Genomic DNA, 19,621 nt, shown 5'->3' on the forward strand with positions numbered 1-19,621 from the left:
TTGCCGGAGGATTCGTAATGACTGGACCACCAGGGCCGCCCCACTGTTCCCTTTCTAACACAATACAGTCATTACTCCAAGGTTATGCTTTTCTCAGAGCCTATCTCACCATGTGCGCGCATGCATGCATGCTAAGTCACTTCAGTCGCGTCTGACTCTTTGCAACCCTGTGGACTATAGCCTGCCAGGCTCCTCTGTCCATGGGGTTCTCCAGGCAAGAATACTAGAGTGGGTTGCCATGCCCTCCGCCCGGGGGATCTTCCCAACCCAGGATGGAACCCACATCTCCTGGATCTCCTGCAGTGCAGGTGGATTCTTTACCACTGAGTCACTTGGGAAACCCCCTATCTCCCCATCTTGACCATCAGCTCCAGGAGGGTAGGGATTTTCCCAGAAGAGGGAGCAACCTGTGCTAAGGCCCTGTGGGGGGTGATGGATGTGCACGGTAGCACCTGGCAGTGGCTGTTGCTGAGCAAGGGAGGGGGGCAGTGGGCGGAAGTGGTTTGCAATGTGATCACCCAGGCAGATGGTGGCCACAGGGGAGCCCCAATCCTCTTACCCAAAGCTCCTTAATACTTCCGCCAGGCAGGTCACCTCCGGGCCTCTCCTGCTCCGGGTGGCTGTCATGCCGGGGCTGGCAGCCGAGGAGGGGATGGACGACTGGAGCCCAGCCCCGCCACTCTATGAGGAGTACCGCCCGCCACCGCTGGACGCCATCCGCCTGCCCAGGGGCGTGCTGTACCTGCTGCTGGCTGCGTTCCTGGTGGTGGCCGTGGCTTATGCCATTGTGGGCCATCTCATCAAGGACCTTGCCCACGATCTGGCTGGTGAGCCACTCTCTACCTCACCTGGCGTGGGCTAGTGCAGGATCACGGCGGGAGGGAGGTCCCAAGGGTCTCCAGTAGCCAGGGAAGAGGGCAGAAGGTGGCCATGCCTGGCGATGCTCCTCATCACCTTCCTGTCGCAGACTGGGCTTTTGGCCCGAAGCCGGATCAGGAGGATGCCCCCCGGGAGCTGCCTGAGAGCCCCGAGGGCGAAGACCTGGAAGAGCTGGACCTGCAGCTGGCTCTGGCCTGGCGGGGCGAGGAGGACACGGGTGGGGGTGGTGAGGGGGCCCCCGCAGAAGCCCCCGACAGGGTCCCCCGCCGCCCCTCCATTGCCTTCAAAGATCCGCCAGTCCGGAGCTCCTTTTGGAAGCTGGGCTGAGTTGGGCCCTGCCCTGGGGCCCAGGAGGCCAGCTCCAACCCCTTTGGCAGTTTTATTAATATAAAGCGGACTCATGCCCATCAGAGCCTTTTCTCCACTGATCTGCGCTGTCTTGACAGAGAAAACATGGTCTTTCTTGGCTGGCAGGCTCCAGTGGTTGGACACTGTTTTATTTGCATGCTCTGGCTTCCCCCATTCTGCCAGAGCCTAACCCAGCCCAGTTTCCACCAAGCCCTGGGCAACCTGTAAACCAAAAACACTAAGGAGATTAAAAAAAAAAATCTCACAACAATAGTGGCCAACCCTTAGCTAGAGCTGTGGGATGCTAAGCAAGCTCTTTCTGTATTTTATTTCATTCAGTCCTCCAAGGTGGGACTTATCCACCCATTTATCAGATGGGAAAACAGAGGCATGCAGCCCAGACGTGGCTTGGTTGGAGTGGAGAGAATTTTTTGCGGAATGAGGCCAGCCCAGCCAGCAACCTGCCTGGGGAAGCAGAGGCGTGCCCCCTGGGCTCCTCCATCTCCAGGTCCTCTCAGCTAGATTATGGGGTGGTCTGTCTCTGGGGGTCCTGACTTCCTAACTAGCCTGAGGCTAGGGGCCTACTTCCCTCCCGAGCTTTGCATGGGGCAGGGCACACAGTGTGCCTGATGGGCTGGGCTGACTGGGCTTGCCTTGGGCTCCACTCAGTGGCCCTCATGCACCGTGGCCATGGTCAGAGCTCAGGAAGGGAGGGGGCAGTGATGCTGGAGGCCCGGAGAAGGGCCAGGCCTCCCCACCCCAGTCTTCCTGCCATGTGCCTGGGCCGTGGCTGTCCCATGGTGGCTGTGGGGTAGGGTCCCCCTTCTGCCAGGCAGGGCCATCTATCTAATCAACTTAGTGATCAAGGTTGACAGCCAGAACAGCTTGGGGCCTGAGTCATCAGCTGCTCCAGGGCCCCATTCTCCAGGGTTTGAAGGTGGACAGCGGCCCCTCCCTTCTTGCTCCTTGTGCTCTCCCTGGAGTTGGCTGTGGGTGCCCCGGGGTCAGGGAGCCACAGTGAAGCAGTATAAGCTGGTGACGAGAGAGACCTTGTTCACATCCCAGTGCTGGCTGTTTCTGCCCAGCCTGGCACTCCTGGCCTTCCTGTAAAATGCAGGTGGCAAAAGTCTGTGGTATGTGCAGAGAAAGAAATGTAATGAGGTGTAAAAGCACTGAGTCAGGAAGCAAGGTCAGGGCCATCTCAGCTCGGCTCCTGTGGGGCGAGCCTGGGGGCCCCGCAGGCTGGCTGTCCAGGGGTGGGACGAAGAGCAGAGGGGCTGGACTCCCGAGTTAATCGTTACAACCAGGTCCAGAGTCTGCCCTCCTGGAAGGCGGGGGAGAGGGTGTGGGATGCCAACCAGGTGGGGCAAAGGGAGGGGCCCTCACTCGGGGCCTGTCCCGCCCCCAGACCTGCCTGCCCCCTTATCAGGGGCTGGGCAGGGCCTCCCCTGACCCTGACGGGGGGACCGCACACTCCAGCACCCCGGCTGCTGGCTCCTCTGCACGATGGGGACCTTAGGGATCCTGCTTCTGCTCATGGGTCTGCTCCTGTCGCCAGCTGAGGCCCAGAAGGGTAAGGCTCTGACCTCTGGTTTGGGGGGTGGGAGGACAGGTTGGGGGATGGGCTCGGACATGGGCTCACCCCCTCCCCACTTGATGAGAAACCAAGGACCCTGAGAAGAGAGGGGAGAGGCAGAAGAGAAGGGAGGCCCCCTCCCCAACTCTCCCACTCCTTCGGGGCTTCCCACCCCATCTCTGAGGCACTTCCCTGCAGTCCGGTGTTGAGGACTCTGCTTTCTCACTGCCCAAGGCCTGGGTTCAACCCCTGGTCGGGGGACTAAGAGCCCACAAGCTGCGGTGTTGCAAAAACAAGCAAACAAATTAAAAGGACTTCCCTGGCAGTCCTGGGGTTAGGACCCCACACTTCCACTGCCCGGGGCGTGGGTTCCATCCTGGTTGGGGATCTAGGTCGCCCATGCTAATGTCTGAGCATCTCCTGCACTCTTCTTTCCCTGTCCTCTTGGGGGCCCCCACCTTTCCCTGGTGCTTCCCTGGTGGCTCAGACGGTAAGGAATCCACCTGCAATGCAGGGAGACCTGGGATTGACCCTTGGATTGGGAAGATCCCCTGGAGGAGGGCGTGGCAACCCCCTCCAGTATTCTGGCCACAGACAGAGAGGAGCCTGGTGGGCTACAGTCCATGGGGTTGCCCAGAGTCAGACACAACTGAGGGACTAACACTCCACTTTCCACCCTTCCCGTTTCTGAGTCCTCACTGCCCTCGCCTCCCCACAGAGCGCCATCTGAAGCCCTGGCTGGTGGGCCTGGCTGCGGTCGTGGGGTTCCTGTTCATTGTCTTCGTTCTCATGTTGGCCAACCGCCTCTGGTGCTCCAAAGCGAGGTGGGAGCCCCATTCCTCACCCCTTCCCCTCCCACTCCTGAAGTGCTGGGCACCTCCTCCCACTTCATGACCCTCTCTGGTCCCTTTCCTTGTCTCCCCATCCCCTGCCCCCCTTGCACCCCCAGCCCAGGACAGTCATGCAGTTCCGCCCGGCGGCTCTTGCTTCCTGGAGTTCCTTCAATCTGGGGGAGACTGAGGCTGCCTCCACTTCCTGCCCTTTATCCATCCCCACCCCTCTGACTCCCATCTCTTCTGCAGAGCTGAGGATGAAGAGCGGCCCTCATTCAGGATGCATCCCAACCCATATGAGGAGGTGGATCTGAGGTACTGCTGCGTGAGCATGAGAGCGTGTGGTCAGTGGGTCTGTATGAGGCGCCTCTCAGGGACAGGAGGGGTGGGTGTGCACTGATGACCTCTTTCTGTCCTGGAACACCTCAAGCACACTCTGGTCCCAGGGCCTTAGCACCTACTGTTTGTTCTGATTTGTACACCTTTGCCCATATCTTCTGGCTGGCTCTGTCTCTCCTCCAGTCCCTGTTCAGATGGTTCCTCCCCACAGAAGCCCAATCTGACGAACAGCCTTCCTGATGCTCTCTCTGACACAGCCCTGCATCTTTGCATATATTGCCAACTGAAATTATCTAAGTCATTTACCGGTTTCTGAACAGAACTTAGCTTTGGTCCAGGCTGTGTCCCCATGGCCCTGCTCAGGGCCTGGCATGCGGTAGGCACTTACTAAATGCCTGTTGAACAAGATGGTGGTGTGGGATAGTGCAGGGACTGTGTGCAAGCGTGTGATTTGGTGTGGGTGACTCTCCTGGATTCAGGGTCTCCCATGATCCTGTTTCCAGATGTGACTCTGGTGAGAGCTCAGGGCTGGAGGCTCTTATGGAGCAAGCACCCCAACTTTGGGCAAAGGTTTGGGGACAGGAGTAGGATCTGGGAGCTGGGAGGAGACTATCCTGGCTGGAAGATTCTCAGCTGAGCCCAAGATGCCTGAGGGAGGGGGTCTGGGCTGGACTATGTTTAGACACAGCTCAGCCACAGTAAAGTGTGATTCCTGCTCTTAGGATGTGCTGGAGGCTCCAGGTCCAATAAGTGCTCCTAATTCATAGTTTGCTCCCTGCCAGGTTCATTCCTTCCCCATCCATCTGTTTACACTCCCACCCACAAATCCTCCCATTCATTCTCCCATCTATCCATCCATCCATCATCCATTCTCCCATCCATCCACCCATCCATCTATCCATCCCCCCATCCATCCATTCTCCTATCCATCCATCCATTCTTCCAATGAACAACTGAACCTTAGTTCTGCCTTTGTGAAATGGAAATCACAAGGCTGCCTTGTAGGGGCTGTTTTGAAGATGCAGCAAAGACTTTTTGTAAAGCATTGGGACAGGTAAAGGCCTGGCACAGGTGAGGGTCTGTTAAGTGGGAATGACTCTGGTTTGTTACCAAGGTTTGGGGTCTTTGTGTCCTTACAGAAAAGAAGACAAGAAGGGGAAGGCAGAGAAGGAGGAAAAGGCTGAGGAGAAAAAAGCTGGGAAGGGGGAAAAGGCCAAGAAGAAAGGAAAGAGAAACTTCGGGCTGGAGCTAGAGGAAAATGAGGAGCGCAGGGACTACGAGAAAGTCAAGAACACGGCCATGTGAAGATTCAGTCACCTCCTCCAAGCAGCCCGCCAGAGATGCCCCTTCCACACCCTAGAAGCAATGAACTGAACCTGAAGCCACTGTGGTGACTCCATCTAAGGTTGAGAGTACAGCGCCCTGAATGAAGAGGCTTGGAACCCTGCCCACTCCCCACCAAGGAGGGCTCTTCATGTGTTATGCAGTCTGTATTGTTAGGATTTGTTCTGTCTGGTGATTCTTCTTCCACTCAGAGACCATCCCTGGTTCCCGAGAAGCCCCCAACCCCCACAATCTCACCACTCCACCTGCTTCTCCCCACTGCCTGAGACATCTATTGGCCAAAACCTCCTCCCTCCTGTTCAGCTTCAGGACGGACCAGTATAGGCCAGGGACTGCCTCTTGGGGGAGAGCCTTTCAGAAGGGCTTCCGTTATCCCCGGGGACTCAGTTTCCCCAGGAGGAGACAGTTTTGGGGGCTGGGAGCAATGCCCGGGCAGCTGTGGGAGACCAAACTCCACCGTGCCCAGGTGCTGGGCAGATCATATGCTCCCCTTGCAATCTTGATCCTGCTGTCCTGAACCCTGAACTTTGAGCCCGAGGGCTGTCTCCTGGGAAAGCCTTGCTCCCCCCACCCCCGGCTTTTTGGCTCATGTGATTCCATTTCCAGAAACTGAGTCTTGACGGGTGGGGTGCCTCTGGGTGCACCATCTTGGGAGGGGACAAGCCTCCTCTGCTCTCCTCACTTTCTTCAGGCCCTGGACCTTGCCCTGGATGTTAACCATTTCCTAATGAGAACTTTGATAAAGGTGGTGTTTATCATTTTATTTATGGATTGGCTGTGCTGGGTCTCCGTTGCTGCGCAGGTTTTTCTCTAGCTGTGGCCAGCGGGGGCTCCTCTCTTGTTCTGCAGGCTTCTCGTTGCATTGGCTTCTCTGGTTGCCGAGCAGGCTTCAGTAGTTGCATTAGGGCTCCCTTGTGGAGCCAGTAGCTGGGGCGGTAGCCCAAAAGGTGGGGAGCTTCTGAGACTATCCCAGGATCGGCCACCAGGGGGCAGAAAAGTCGTGAATAAAAATATATAATAATCTCCCTAAAAGATGCTTCCGCTGAATGCCTAGCATCCTTATGGTCTCAGTCTCTGTCGGTTTGCAGTTCGTCCCATTTTCCAGCTGAAAATACTGAGACTTAGAAAGAAGGACGCCACCAGCCCAGGTCTCCCTGGCCGTTGTTGGCAGCACTGGGATGGAAGCCTAGGCTGCCCAGGGGACGGGCACATGCAGGGGCTGGCTAAGGTCAGATTTGGAGGTTCATGTCCTAGGACGGGAGAGGGTTAGGGTAGAGGGTGTTCCTAGCTGGGAGAACTGTGTTCCTCTGGGATGCTGTGTGGCCCCAGGGAAGTGGCCTAACTTCTCTGAGTCTCGAGTTGGCTCCACTTTTGCAATGTGAGGACAAGAGTTCTGACCACCAGAGTGTGAGACTTGATGGAGGTGCTGGGACTTCAGAGCCAGTGCAATGCCTAGTGGTCAGGAAATGAGTTTCCCACCCTTCTCGAGCCGCCCCTACTGTGGCTCTTACCGTGGAGAGTGAGGGTCAGGATGGGCCTCAGGGAGACAGGAACAAGGAAGCTCAGGACCCTGAGCCCCTCCCCATGGTGCCCGGAATTCAGGGAGGGGACCCCACCTCCTACTTCCTGGGGCCCCGGCCACACCCTGCCCTGGGGTGCACTGAGCAGGCCACTTCCTTCTCCCTCCGGGGCTGCAACCCCAGAATCTGCTGGATAGGGGCGAGGACAGAGGGCACAGGATGGGTAGATTCTGGAAGACCCCCGGTCAACTCTCTCTTCTCGCAGCTCTGATCCCAAGGCTGGTGGAGGCCCAACCCCGTAAGGCCTTGGGAAGGAGTAGGGGTAGGGTAGGGAAGAGAGTCCCAACCTGGAGGCCCCGACGCTGACCCAGCCCTGCTCCCGCCCGCAGTGGCCCAGCGGAATTCGTGGCTGGTGGGGCTGGGGGCTGCGCTGGCCTTCCTCTTCCTCATCTTTGTCCTCACCTTGGTCTACGCCGTCTGGTGCCGGGAGTCCCAGGACAGGTGGGTTCTCACCCTTTGAGCCCCTCCCCATCATTTACTCTTTAACATCTCAGCCCCGCCCCTCTCTGAGTCCCACCCCTCTAAGCTCCTCCCCTACCGACCCCCTCCCCTCTCTGAGTCCTGCCCCTCTAAGACCCTCCTCGCGCCAAGCCTCTCCCCTCCAAGCTCTAGGAGCCCCTTCCCTCTCGAGCATCCTCCAAGACTGGGCAGGACCAGCGGGGTAATTCTCTGATTCTGAGAGGCCCCCAGGGGGACCTCACAGACTTCGCTCCTGACTACCCACCTGCAAAACGAGGGTGGCTTCCTCACAGAGATACCCCATCCCTAGGATGTGTTTCAATAGGGGGGTCTATAAAGTATCACCCCCATGCCAACACCACCCATTTATCCATCCACCTGCCCATTATCCATCCATCATCCCCCCTGACCTGTCTCCCACCTTTTCTCTCTCCTTCCCTCCCTCCATCATCCATCTCTCTTATCTGTCCATCCATCCATCCACTCACCTGCCCACCCCCCATCCATGCGTCCATTCGTTCATCTATCCACACACTCATTAATCCATCCACCCATCTGTCGCTCAAGCCCTTCATCTCTGTGCCGGTCCACTCACCCACAATTCTGAAACCCAGGAAGCCGAAGAGGCCAGAAATTAAGAGCTCAGTTTTGGTTCATACAGTTCGCGATCCTGAACTCCTTCATGTTCTAAGGGGGCCAGTGTCCTAAGCTGCCTGAGTCTCGTCCGCTTCTGTGTCATGGGAACAGTAAGGGTGCCTGTAGGACTCAGAGCTTCTGGGAGAATTGTCAGAGGCCTGGAGCACTGTCTGTCCTTATTAACTCGGATTATCGGGGCTCTTCTGGTCTCCACAGCAATGAAGAGAAGGAAGAGGAGACTGTGAGAAAGGAGAAGGGAGAGGACGACTGGGGACTGGAACTGGAGGAGGCAGAGGGGCCTCCGAACCATGAAGCAATGGCAAGTTCCTCCTCATGAAGTCTTCCCACACATCTCCTCCAGGCAGTCCTCCAGGGATGCCCCAATGCCTTCTCCACACCCTGTCAGCAAAGGACCTGGTCCTGGGGCCAATAAGATGACTCTCTGGGATTCAGAGTTCTCAGAACCCGCTCCAAATCCCTCTCAGAGGGCTCTCTGTGTGTTACCTGGTGGTCCTGTACCCCTTCCCAAGCTTGGTCTCCACCTGATGATCCTTCTTGAGCTTGGAGGGTGCCCCTGGAGGAGTCGCCCACATCCCCCCAAGAACCTCCCCCCACCACGGTCTCATGTCTCTTTACTCAGTCCATCGCAAGCATCTTTTTACCCAGCACCTGATTTCTTTTCCCACCTCCAATTTCTGTCAGGTTTTGATTTCATCAGAGAAGGCAGGTCCTCCTGTTGCCCAGGTGTAAGCTCTTTCAAGCGCTTTCTTGGAGTCCCAGTCCCTCTCCTGGCGCTGTTCGCTGTCCCTGGCTCAGCGCGCAGGGCCGTTTCGGGGGAGATGAAGGCTTCTCCTACCCCGTGCGGAGTTTCAGCACTCTGTCCTGCACGCTAGCACTCCCAGGGGGTGGGGTGAGGGTGCAGGGCTGGGAGTAGGGGGCGACACAGAATCATTACCCCCTCTTCCTGTCCTGCACTCCTGGTGGGGAGGCTCCATAGAGGAGAAGGAGCTGGAGTCCTCACTTCTTTGCTGTGTATCCCGGAGCAAGTAACTTAACCTCTCTGTGCCCAAGAGTCTAGTTCTGTAAAAGGAAAGAATAAATCCTTAAGTTGTCATGAGGAACTGAATGAAATACTGTCTACAAAACTCCGGAGGGCAGGACCCAGCACCCTAAAGGCATCTAGCAAGTATCAGCTTTCTGTATGCTGAAATGGTGAGGATCGGGGTGGGGGCAAATGAGCCTGCCGCCTCAGACTTGGGGGATCCTGAAGGTCAGAGGGTGTGTTTTCAGACAGTTCTGGGAGCGTAGTTTTCAGTCCTCCAGTTTCCTCCAGGCGAGGCCCGGCGCTTCCGCGTGGGTGGCCGTGCGGAGGGTGGGGCGGGAAGGGAGAAGGGAGGTGCTCTCTGGGCTCCTCCCTTTCCGCAGGGGCGGGACTTCCCTACTAGGAGGTGTCTGGGGGCATTTCGGGGGAGTTTTTTGGTTGTCGCAAGCCTTCCCCTTTTATGGCATTTAGTGGGGAGTCAGTGCTGGGACAGCCCTTTCAAAGCCCCCAAATTGTTTTACCCCAGGGGCCAATGGATGAAGAAGACTCGGCTTTCCTTGAGATTAAAGGCCAGATTGAGTCCCCCCACCCCGGCTGAGCCTCGACCCTGGGATGAACCTCCAGCCTCCGGCTGAACCCTCCATCCCAGCTGAACCCCCACCAAGTTGAGCCTCACCCGAGATGAGAGCCCCATCCCGCAAAAGAAGCTCCTTCTAGATCCCCTCTTCCCTTCTTGCCGCCCCCCACCCTTCCTCCCAAGCGGGACTGTGGGGTTGGGGGTTAGCTGACTCCTCCACCCGGGACCTGGTTCCTGGATCCAGGTCCTAGGTCTGACCACAAGGGGGCGCCAGAACCTCTTCGCTGAGCGCAGAAGCGACCATCCCTTCTGGAATGCAGCAGGGGCAAGGGAAGGGTGCGCGTCCACCCGGGGGTCCTGGGATCCCTCATCCCTGCCTCACGAGTGTTCTGCGCCTGTTACCGGGTGGCGAGGTGGGCTGCGTCCCTGGGTGTCCGCGTCGGCGCATCCTACCTGAGTCCCTCTCCGCTCATCTTGCCGTCTTTCTGTGCCTCAGTTTCCCCATCAGTGAAAAGAGATAGAAACGTCCCTCCCCGGAGTGCGGGGTGGCGTGTGGGTAAGATGGAAGGAGCCTGGGCAGCCTGGGAGCTTTGACTGCATGTCTTGGGGTCTCTGGGGGACTGCTAGGGGGTAGGATGAAGGACACCCCCCCCCCCAAGAAGGGGGAGTGGCTGCCCCTCACAGGCATGACAAGCTTCTCTGATGGCTCAGATGGTAAAGAATCCACCCGCAATGCAGGAGGCCAGGTTCAATCCCTGGGTCAGGAAGATCCCCTGGAGAAGGGAATGGCTTACCCATTCCATTATTCTTGCCTGGAGAATCCCATGGACAGAGGAGCCTGGTGGGCTACAGTCCTTGGGGTTGCAGAGTCGGACACAACTGAGCGACTTTGATAGGCATGATACTTCCCTACCGCCACCCTCTGCGGCTTTGGGGAGAGCTGGACATGAATGGTTCTGAGTGGTCAGGGGTGGGGTTGGATAGACAGAGATGCTGGGGTGCTGAGAGGGCAAGCATGGGCTCCACCTAGGCAGGTGGGCAGGGCCTCCTGGAGGTGAGGGTAGAGGAACCAAGCCAAGCTCCGTCCCCTTCTCTGCCCACAGCCCTCCAGGGCTCCTGCCTCCCTGGGGTTAAAGTCCCAAGTCCTTCTGTGACCCACAAACCCCTAAACAACCTGCTTTGTCTCCTCCCTGCCTTCCCCTCCTCCCTCTCTCCCCCTCCCTCACTCCACTCAAGCCACACAGGCCTCCCCACTGTTCCTCCAGCACACCAGGCACAGTCCTGCCCCAGGGCCTTTGCACGGTGTGTGCCCTCTGCCTGGAACACTCTTCTGTCAGATTTTCAGGAGGCTGTTTCTTCTCTCCATTCAAACTTCTGTTGAAAGGTTACTTCCTCACGTGAGGCCAACTCTCCTATCCCGTACTCTGCTCTATTCGTCTCCCTGGCATTTATCTCCTCTGGCATACATTTATTTTTATGTTTATTTTCTGTTTTCCCAACTTTGAACTGTGCCACAAAGGCAGATATTTAGGGCACTTTGTTCTCCACTGTGTCCCAAGGGCTGGGTACCCAGAAGATACTCAGGGAATCTTTGGTGAATGAATGGGGTTTTGCTAGGTGGGGGAAAAACAAGGAAGGAAGGCACTCTGTACATTTATGGAACACTGGCTGTGTGCCAGGCTTTGTCCCTGGAGCCAGGCAGGAGGTGGAATTACCTGAGCTGGCACAGAGCAGGTGCTCCATAGATGCCCATGGAACTTGTTGATCAAAGGCGCTGAGGAATTCCAAGACTGGTTTTCTGAGGCTACCTCCCCCTCCAGCCTCTTCCCTGCACTTTGACAAGAACCTGGAACAGCCTGAACGCAACACAGAAAGGAGGACCCAAGACAGCTAGAAAGAGTCGAAGCATAGCTTGTTTAATTTTTATACATTTTTTCTTTTTTCTTTTTTTTTTGCCTTTTATTGAATCTTTTATGGAACCCCCCTTTTCATTTTTTTCTTTTTTTCTTTTTTTTGCATAGGGAAACAAACAAACAAAATAATAACAGCCAGAGTCACTTTCTGTAAATGGTACTTAGGTAGGCGCGTCCGCGGAAACTGAAACGACTGCGTAATATACAAGGTTATGAACGGAGTATGATGCGGGGGCACGGGGCAGGGGAGCAGGCAAGAAGGCTGGGTCTGGGTCTGCCCGGATGTCCGGCTCCTTGTCCCCCATCCCTGCCTTGGGGAGGAGAAGAGGGGGGAGGAGATGGGCAGTGGGCTGGCCTGGCACCAACCTTCTCCTGACATAGGTTCATGAGCATGGTGTGTGTGTGTGTATGTGTGTGTGTGTGTGTGTGTGTGTGTGTGTGTGTGTGAGTGAGAGAGAGAGAGAGATCCAGTATGTGTGGCAAGCAGAAAGCGAGAGACAAGAGTAAACTATCCTGGTAATATTGGTAAAATACAAAATGGGGGAAAAAAACTCAAAAAATATCTCCGAGGCGACAGGAAATGAAACAGCAACACCACCAAAAAATGAGAGAAAAAAAGAGAGAAAGAAAGAAAATTCAGAGAGAAAACGAGTTTCCCTCCTTTCTCCCTGTTGCCCCCCACTGACAACACGTGTTCTGTCCCTCAGACACCCTGCTGTCTCGCCCTCCCACCCCCCATGTGTGGCCCTGGCAAGGGGGAGAGGGTGAGAAGTTGGGGGTAGGGGCCAGGACCCCTGGACTGGAAGGGGCTTTGGTTTTAGGGGGCCTGGCTGGGGTCCAAGATGGGAGGCTGGGGTGCTGATGCACTTAGGGAGTGAGCTTTGGGGCTCACGACCGGAGTGGGGCTGGGTAGCTCCTGGCCCCTTTCCAGCGGGTCTCCTTCTAGCCATGTGGTGTGGAGGACGGGAGTTTTGGGGGGAGTGGGTCTTCCTCTTCTGGAGCCCATGTTCCTGTTGGATCCCGCCTCCTCTTTCCTGAGGCCTAAGGGAGCCCCTGGGCGTCGGGAAGGAGGACCTCAAAGTTACACCAGCAGACGTGTGAGGCACTGCTTGGGAAGTCTGTTTTGGTATCGCTGGCAACAAGTCCTGCTGGGATTGCTTTGGGTCTCCTTGCTTCGCCTGGGGAGCAGGGTGGGGTAGAGGTGGGCCTCCGGGGCCAGCTCGGACCCCACACACTCTGAAATGCTTAGGGATAGATCAATGGGGGCGGGGGAGGTGGTGTCAGTTTGGAGATGCGGCTCTCAGGGAGTGTCCCAAGGGGCAGAAAGATGGAAGGATGCAGGAGAGGTAGGACCTGAGGGCATGTCTCTGGAACCTCTCTCCCATCACCCTCCCTAACCCACTCCCCCACACACAAAAAGTAAAAATCAGGGGTCTCAGAGAGAGAGAGAGAGACTCCAGGCCAAAATAAAAAGTAGCCACTGGATAATCTGTATTATGAGAAAAAAATTCCAAAATTATACATGTATATATATAATGTATAGTATAGCCCTACACTGGAGGTCAAAGTACCATCAGAGAAGCCAGAGGGAGTGGGTGGCTGGGGTCCCGTCTCTCACAGAGGGCTGGATGGCTGCTCCTGGCCCTGGGATCCTGCCTCACCGGTAGCTGTCCAGCCAAATCTGTTTGCTCCTGGAATGCTGCTGTCTCTGGCGACAGAGGGAAAGTTCCGGAGCTGGGGGTGTGGGGGGTGCTGAGGCTGAAACTGCTGCTTGGGGAGCTGCAGCAGGGCCCCCTCCCTGCAGCCTCCCTTGGGGTTCCCTTCCAGTCTGATTGTCTAACTCAGGGTGGGAATCTGGGCTCATAACCCAGCTAGAACGTGGGTTCCAGACCTGGGCACTGGGGACCCTGGACCCACCCTCCGTCCCCAGGTCAGATAGGGTGGGGTTGGCCTGCCTCTCCACACCTCCCCATCCACCCTGGTCAGGGTCTGCTACCTCCCTCCAGAGAGAGGGATGGAGGTGATCTGCATATATTGGGGAGGTCTCCTTAAGTCTTTTCCACAGCAAGGGCTGGACCCCAAGGTCAGGCTGGGGGATTCTGCATGGGATAGGCTATGAGTGAGGGGGTGACGGTGGGCTTGGGAGGGGATGGGGTTTGAGATGTCAGTTTCATAAGTGTCAAAAAAAAACAAAACCCAAAAACACCCAACACCCTGCCCACCTCCCTCCCAGGGCGTGAACCCCAACCGCATTGGCAGGTGGGAGCCTGATTCCTAGTGTTTCTGCCTTATTCTGACGCACAGCAGGCAAGGAAGGGAGGGGCTCTGAGGCCCAGGGTGCTGTGGGGTGCAGGCATGAGGGACACCATGGTTCGAGGTGAGCCTATGGAGGAGGGGTCCCATAGGGACGTGCCACCCACTCCCCTGTGCCACTGGCTGTCCCCACTTCCCTGGTGGCTGGGGGGATGAAAGCTGGAAATGGGCCCTATGGAAACTGACAAACAGGGCCTTGGGCTCTTGGGCCAAAGGGCCGTTCTCAAGGGCAGGGTCAAGGCCAGGGCCGGGTCTCTGCCCCTGACCCTGGGGCTGGCTGAGGTGTCTTTTCAGAAGAAAACATGGCGTGAGCAGAGTGGCAGATGAAAGCCAGGGTCTGGCTGCAAGGCCCCACCCAGCTCTGGAGACAATCCTAACATCCAAGGTGGTGGCCGGGGAGCGAATGGGGACTGCCCACCAAGCGTACGCTGACAGGAGATGTTTGAGGGGCCTAGGGACCGGGAGGGCCGGAGATGGCGAGGAGGGATGGGCCCAAGGTTGGTGGACCCGGCCTCGGGGTCTCTTGCCTGGACACTTCACTGACTGCTACTGTCTCGGCTTTGGTAGAGTTAAAGGCAGAGAAAATTGGAGGAAAAGTTTAAAAAGGAAAGAGAGAAAGAAAAAGAAGGCAAAAAGGGAAACGAGAAAATAAAACCGAAGAGAAGACAACAGCAATGGCCGGCCCCTTGGACGGGGCCTATGACGCGGTGCCCCCTGGCCCCAACCCCTCGGCCGGGCCTCCGTGGCTGAGCTAGACCTTACAGGTACAGACAGACAAATATTGCATATATCGGGTTTGGTTTTGTCTTTTTTTGTTTCATACCAGACCCCCTCTGCAGTCACAGCTGGAAGACATAGTAGAACTGGGGGGGTGGGGGTGGGGTTGGCAAGAGGGTCCTTCCTGCTACCCCAAGATCAGTCTATGGGGATGGGTCCTTTGGCAAGAAGGAGGGGGCTGTAGGGGGGTAGTGAGACAGCGATGTGACCCTGAGCCAGGGGGATGCCAGCCTGTGGGAGAGGAGGCGGGGGGAGTCTGGCTGTCGGCAGGGTGGCCGCCCCAGGGTGGGGGGGTGAGAACGCATAGGTGCATGCACGGCGTCTGGGGGGGGCTGGCCTGTGGCCCAGTGAGGGGAGAGGCCCTTGCCTGGGGCCAGGGCACACCCCTGAGGTCTGTCCGCTGCTGTGGGCAGGGGATGCGAAATGACCCCTCTGGAGCCCGAGGATGGGGCCAGGGGTGGGGGGGTTGCAGAGCACCAGGGGGCACCCCCCATGCAGCAGGAGATGGGGAGACGAGAGCCCAGGGCAGGCTGGGGGCAGGGCAAGCTGTGGGGTGATCATTGCGGGCATCGCTTTGTTTTTTTTAAGCAATGTGATTTTTAAGCGTGTGATTTTTTTTGATTCTTAATTTTTTTTTTACAAATAGAAATACATCCCTTTTCAATTTTTACTTTTTATTTCATGTCATTGTTTTGTCATTTTTTTCCTTTTAAACTACACGAGCAGTGCATGCAGCTATCTGTGTGCGCTGATATTGTTTAAAGGTAATACTTATTCTTGGAAGGCAAGGCACATCATGTGATAGAAAATTTCGTGCAAATTAGGAAACATGGAATTTTTTTAAGGGTTTTTTTTTTTCTGTATCTTTTTTTTTGTTTTCTTTTAAAGAGAAGGAGGGTGGTGGTGGAGGGCTGGAGTTGGGGGTGGCGTGGGGAGGGAGATAGAGCCAGTATCAATTGCCATGCAGTTTCAGCCGCCTCGAGCTGAAGTCAGGAGCCAGGTCACAGAAATCCTCGACTAAGCACCATGCAAAGTTAGGAAGCTGGGGGCTGCCGGGTGCCCCTTCCCCTTCCCTGCCTACCCGCACCCTCAGGTTCCCGGCTGACAAGCTTCTGGATACCCCAAACTGCACAACCCACCCCTCCTGCCCTCCCCCAGAGCGGCCCATGCTTTGGTCCCCAACGGCCACCTGCTGGAGGGGGCCTGGGGACAGACGGACGGACCAAGGGTTCTCGAACCCCTCCGGACAGTGGGAGTGCAGCTGGAGGGGAAGGGTCTTGTGTGTGGGGGGTATCTTTCTCTTTATGATCGGGTGGGTTCGCCAGGCCCCTCGGGCTAGTTTGGGATGAAAGTCCGGTGTCTGGGGAGGTGGGAGGAGGCTGGCCAGGCCCGGGGCACCAGGGGTTTACCAGGAGAGGGAGAGGCGGGTCAGGCTGGGAGCAGTGGGCGGAGGCCCTCCCAGGGCCATGGCTTTGGCCTAGGCCGGGGATGGGGGTCGGCATTCCCCAGCACCAGGCGTGGAGACCAGCTGGGATTCAGACAGACGGCCGGAAGGCGGCTTTGTGTTTGGGCTGGTGATCCCAGAACACCTAACACCCTTCCCAGGCCCCTCTTCCCGAGACGGCTATCCCGGGGAGGAGGCGTGGACGGGGCCGGGGAGCGGGGGTGAAGGGGCACCCCATGCCCCCAGGTTTAGTGTTTTTGGAGCGGCTCAACGGAAAATGTTTAGCAGATGGGAGGCCCCCCTACATGGTAGCAGGGAGCCCCAAGGCGCCAACCTCCCCGCCCCCAGCCAGAGCCCCCGGCCGTTCTGGACCACAGGCGGCCTGGCCCCTCTCCTTCTGGCCACCCAGCGGCAACGCCTCCTGGCTGTGCCCCACTTCGGCAGGGGGTGGGGGATGAAAGTGCAAACCGTGGTCCCCCTTTGGGCCGGGAGGCACCAGGGAGGGGCTGTCGCTCCAGGATGTAAGGCACTGGCAGAGGAGGCATGGGGGCGGAGGGGGCACACCAGCTTCTTGAGACCCCAGGCCCCGTGCCCCAGCAGGGCAGGGTGCCGGGAGGAGGCCCAGCTCTGCCCCCTGGGCCTGTTGGAGGCGGAGGTTCCATCTCTCTAGCTCTGATGGGGGCATAGCAATGAGGGGTCAGTGACTGGAAGGGGCCAGGTTGCGGGAAAGGAGGGAGAGGGGAGGCCCACGGCCACTCACATCCCAGCTGGACACAGGGGAGGGGGGCGGGCGGTGGAAATCAGGCACTTAAACCACTCGCTCTCACCTCCCACCTCCACGGGCTAAGTGGTGGGGGGTCCTCCCCAGTTCAAGGGTTGGGTGGGTAGAGAGACCAGAGCAGCCCCCAGGCCCCTCCGCTCCACCGCCCCCAGCCCCTTCCTTGGAAAAGTGCATTGCTTACAGTGTGTGCAACGTGGGGCCCTCCCAGGGTGGGTGGGGGGTGTGGAGCCGGTGGGAGGGGGGCTGGGGTGCGCTGGGGTGGCCTCCTGTGCCTGGGGTGGGGCTGGGGGTCATTTGCATAGAGACGTCTCCCAAACCCGGCAGGTGCGGAGGGGCTTCGCGAAAGAGCAGGTAGAGGTCCACGCCTGCCGGGCGCGCCTTCGCCGAGCGTCCGTCACATGCTAGTGCCCTGGCCTTGCCGGGGCCTCCCCGCCATCCTCTTCTGGCCCCGTCGCCCCCTGCCCACCCAGCTGCCTCCGCTGCCTGCTGCTGGGGTCCCTGGTGGCCCCCCAGGGCCTGCCTCCCCAGCCTGGCGAACACTGTCCCGGAGGCGGCGGTGGGCGCGCGGGTGGAGCAGCGGCCACACTGGGTGCCCTGCCCCGCGGGCCTGGCGTGGGCTCCAGGCTGCGCTCACCTGGTCCTGGGAGGAGGTGGGGGTGGCTGGGCCTCCCTGACCAGCAGCAGCAGCAGCGAGAGGAGATGAATAACTTAGGACGATCCCGAGCGTCCGGTCCGTCCGGCCGTGGTGTCCCGAGAGTCCGAAGCGTTGTCATCTTTACCGTCTATCTTCTTGGTTGGGTGGGTTTATTTTTATGTATTGTAATTTTTTCCCCCGTTTGTCTTTTTTTTTTTTTCCGTTTTTTTTTTTTTTTTTCTTTTTTTTTCCTCCTGTGTTTGTGTCTGTGTGATTTTGTCTTTCGGCCGGGCTGGGAGTCGGCGGCGGGGCGTTCTTGCTTGCTGTAGCTTTCCACCGAAAACGTGGGCCGGGGGCCGGCCATGCGGCACCCTGGGATTCCTGGGACGAAGGAGCAGGGCGTGGGAAGAAATCTTTCTTATCCCAGATACCAGGACTGGGCGGCCGGAGGGGGACACAGAGAGAGAGAGAGAGAGAGAGAGAGAGATGGGGGTCAGGCTCTGTGGGCCACAGTCTATACCCACTTTGGCCCCCTCGACCCCTGGAACCTATGACCTCTGTCCCAGACTTGTGTAACCTGCTAGGTGACCCTGGGCGAGTGATTGGGCCCCTAAGCAGGGCTGCTGGATAAAACTCAGAAGTTCAGTTACACCTGAATCCTCAATAAACCTTTGAGTGTAAGTATATCCCACGCAACTTTTGGGATATACTTGTGCTTAAAAAAATTTTTTTTTTAATTCTTTATCTGGAACTGCAATCTACCTGAACTCTGAGGTTTTGTTTGCTAAATCTGGCAACCCCACCTCCAACCCTGAGTATAAAATGCGGGAGGGGATACTCCCCCTCGTCGAAGGAGGGCCACTGGTGAATCTTTACAGACAGGCACCATGTTCAGGCACTGTGACTGGGGTTGTTTGTTTCTTTTTTACTTTTAACATTTTCGCATTTAATGGGTCCCCTAGAACCCTCAAGAAAGAGGGACTACTGCCCCCGACCCCGTTTTGCAGTGAAGAAGACAGGGGCTCAGAGGTAAAGTACCTTGCCTAAGTCCATCAGCGTTTGAGGGAAGAAGGCAGAATTTGAACTAGGGCCTGAGAAGCTACTTGCTTGTCCCCCTGCCTGGGGCTGACCCCTTAGCCTGGCCACTGAGGGGGTCATGACTTCCACTTTACAGAGGAGACTGAGGCTTGGGGTCAGGCAGCCAGGTCTATAGGGACAGCTCTGGCCTGGGTCCCCACAGGGAAGCTGCTGTACAGACCCTTCCCCTGGAAATACATCCAATCCACCTGGGGAGTGGGACTGGGGTAGGGACCCTTTTGCCCCATCCCTGACCCCACTCCTCATGTAAACCAGTCACACTCCCTCCAACCGGGCGATCAATCCCACCAGGCTGCCTGCAGCCGCTGGGCCATCCCATCGAACTGGCGCCGTGGCTCCCAGCCCCCCACCTCCAGCCAAGTTCAAGTTCATCTTGGCCATTACCTCATGTCTGGTTTCCGTTGGCAACCAGACAGATTCTGGGCGTGACCCTCCCCTGTGGTGGCCGGCCTCCCCAGGCCCTTCCTCCCTGCCTCCTCCTCTCCTAAGCTCTCTGCCAGCCCGACTCTGGCCCCCGTAATGGTGGTGGTGGGGGGGCAGGCACCCTCAACTCAACATCCTCTCCCATCAGCTGAGGAGGAGACTAAGGCTGCATGGTGCCAACAGTGAGGTCTGGGCTCTGTCACCCCCTGGCCTGGCTGGAGCCCCCAGTGTGGCTCTGGGAACATGGCTTAACCACTCAGGCCCTCTGCTCATCTGCTGACCAGGTGTGATGGGCAGAGAAGGATTGGGGGAAAATGCTAGGCCAGGCGGACCCACCCCTTCACACAGGGGAGTGGGGGGAGGTGTCAGACCCCACAGAGCCCTACTCTGGAGGCCAAAGTGATGGCTGGCTCAGGACTGCAGGGGAGGGGTGAGATGGTGAGAGACGGGGGTGGGGAGATGAAGAAGGTAGGCAATTGATCAGGGAGAGATCAATTGCCATTGATTAGAGGAGGGGTGCTGATTTGGGTCAGAGAATATTGATCAGGGGGCCAGGCGCTGATAAGGGTGAGGGCAGGAGATGGAAGTGGGGAGGGGAGAAGCTGATGCAGGCTGGGAGTCGGGG

The 19,621-nt window shown here is 57.6% G+C and overlaps 4 protein-coding genes across 9 annotated transcripts in view; 3 read left to right on the forward strand and 1 right to left on the reverse strand.

The window, feature by feature from the left end:
• The first annotated feature begins 582 nt into the window (after positions 1 to 582).
• On the forward strand, positions 583 to 3,951 carry SMIM44 (small integral membrane protein 44). Its single transcript, XM_060416322.1, has 3 exons — positions 583 to 827; positions 968 to 2,800; positions 3,886 to 3,951. Exons 1-2 carry the CDS (start codon positions 626 to 628, stop codon positions 1,204 to 1,206), a joined length of 441 nt encoding a protein of 146 aa, XP_060272305.1. The 5' UTR covers positions 583 to 625; the 3' UTR covers positions 1,207 to 2,800; positions 3,886 to 3,951.
• On the forward strand, positions 2,678 to 6,082 carry LOC101117756 (small integral membrane protein 24). The gene is made up of 4 exons (XM_027969888.2): positions 2,678 to 2,800; positions 3,522 to 3,627; positions 3,886 to 3,951; positions 5,115 to 6,082. The coding sequence occupies exons 1-4, from the start codon at positions 2,734 to 2,736 to the stop codon at positions 5,278 to 5,280; spliced, it is 405 nt and encodes a 134-aa protein (XP_027825689.1). The 5' UTR covers positions 2,678 to 2,733; the 3' UTR covers positions 5,281 to 6,082.
• A 112-nt stretch (positions 6,083 to 6,194) lies between these two features.
• Positions 6,195 to 9,115, forward strand: LOC114114843 (small integral membrane protein 24-like). The gene is made up of 3 exons (XM_027969889.3): positions 6,195 to 7,137; positions 7,229 to 7,340; positions 8,211 to 9,115. The coding sequence occupies exons 1-3, from the start codon at positions 7,059 to 7,061 to the stop codon at positions 8,329 to 8,331; spliced, it is 312 nt and encodes a 103-aa protein (XP_027825690.1). The 5' UTR covers positions 6,195 to 7,058; the 3' UTR covers positions 8,332 to 9,115.
• Positions 9,116 to 11,508: 2,393 nt separating this feature from the next.
• NFIC (nuclear factor I C) overlaps positions 11,509 to 19,621 on the reverse strand; it is a 73,631-nt gene continuing 65,518 nt past the window's right edge. For 4 of the 6 annotated variants that reach the window (XM_027969896.3, XM_027969892.3, XM_027969895.3 and 1 more), the window contains one exon: positions 11,509 to 17,911. In XM_027969896.3, the coding sequence (XP_027825697.1) occupies positions 17,894 to 17,911 (18 nt within the window). In that variant the 3' untranslated portion in view covers positions 11,509 to 17,893. The remainder of the gene's footprint in view (positions 17,912 to 19,621) is intronic. The other 2 variants (XM_027969894.3, XM_027969893.3) reach the window with 1 other exon arrangement.

Source organism: Ovis aries, chromosome 5 (genome assembly GCF_016772045.2).
Source record: "Ovis aries strain OAR_USU_Benz2616 breed Rambouillet chromosome 5, ARS-UI_Ramb_v3.0, whole genome shotgun sequence".
NCBI classification, from domain to species: Eukaryota; Metazoa; Chordata; class Mammalia; order Artiodactyla; family Bovidae; genus Ovis; species Ovis aries.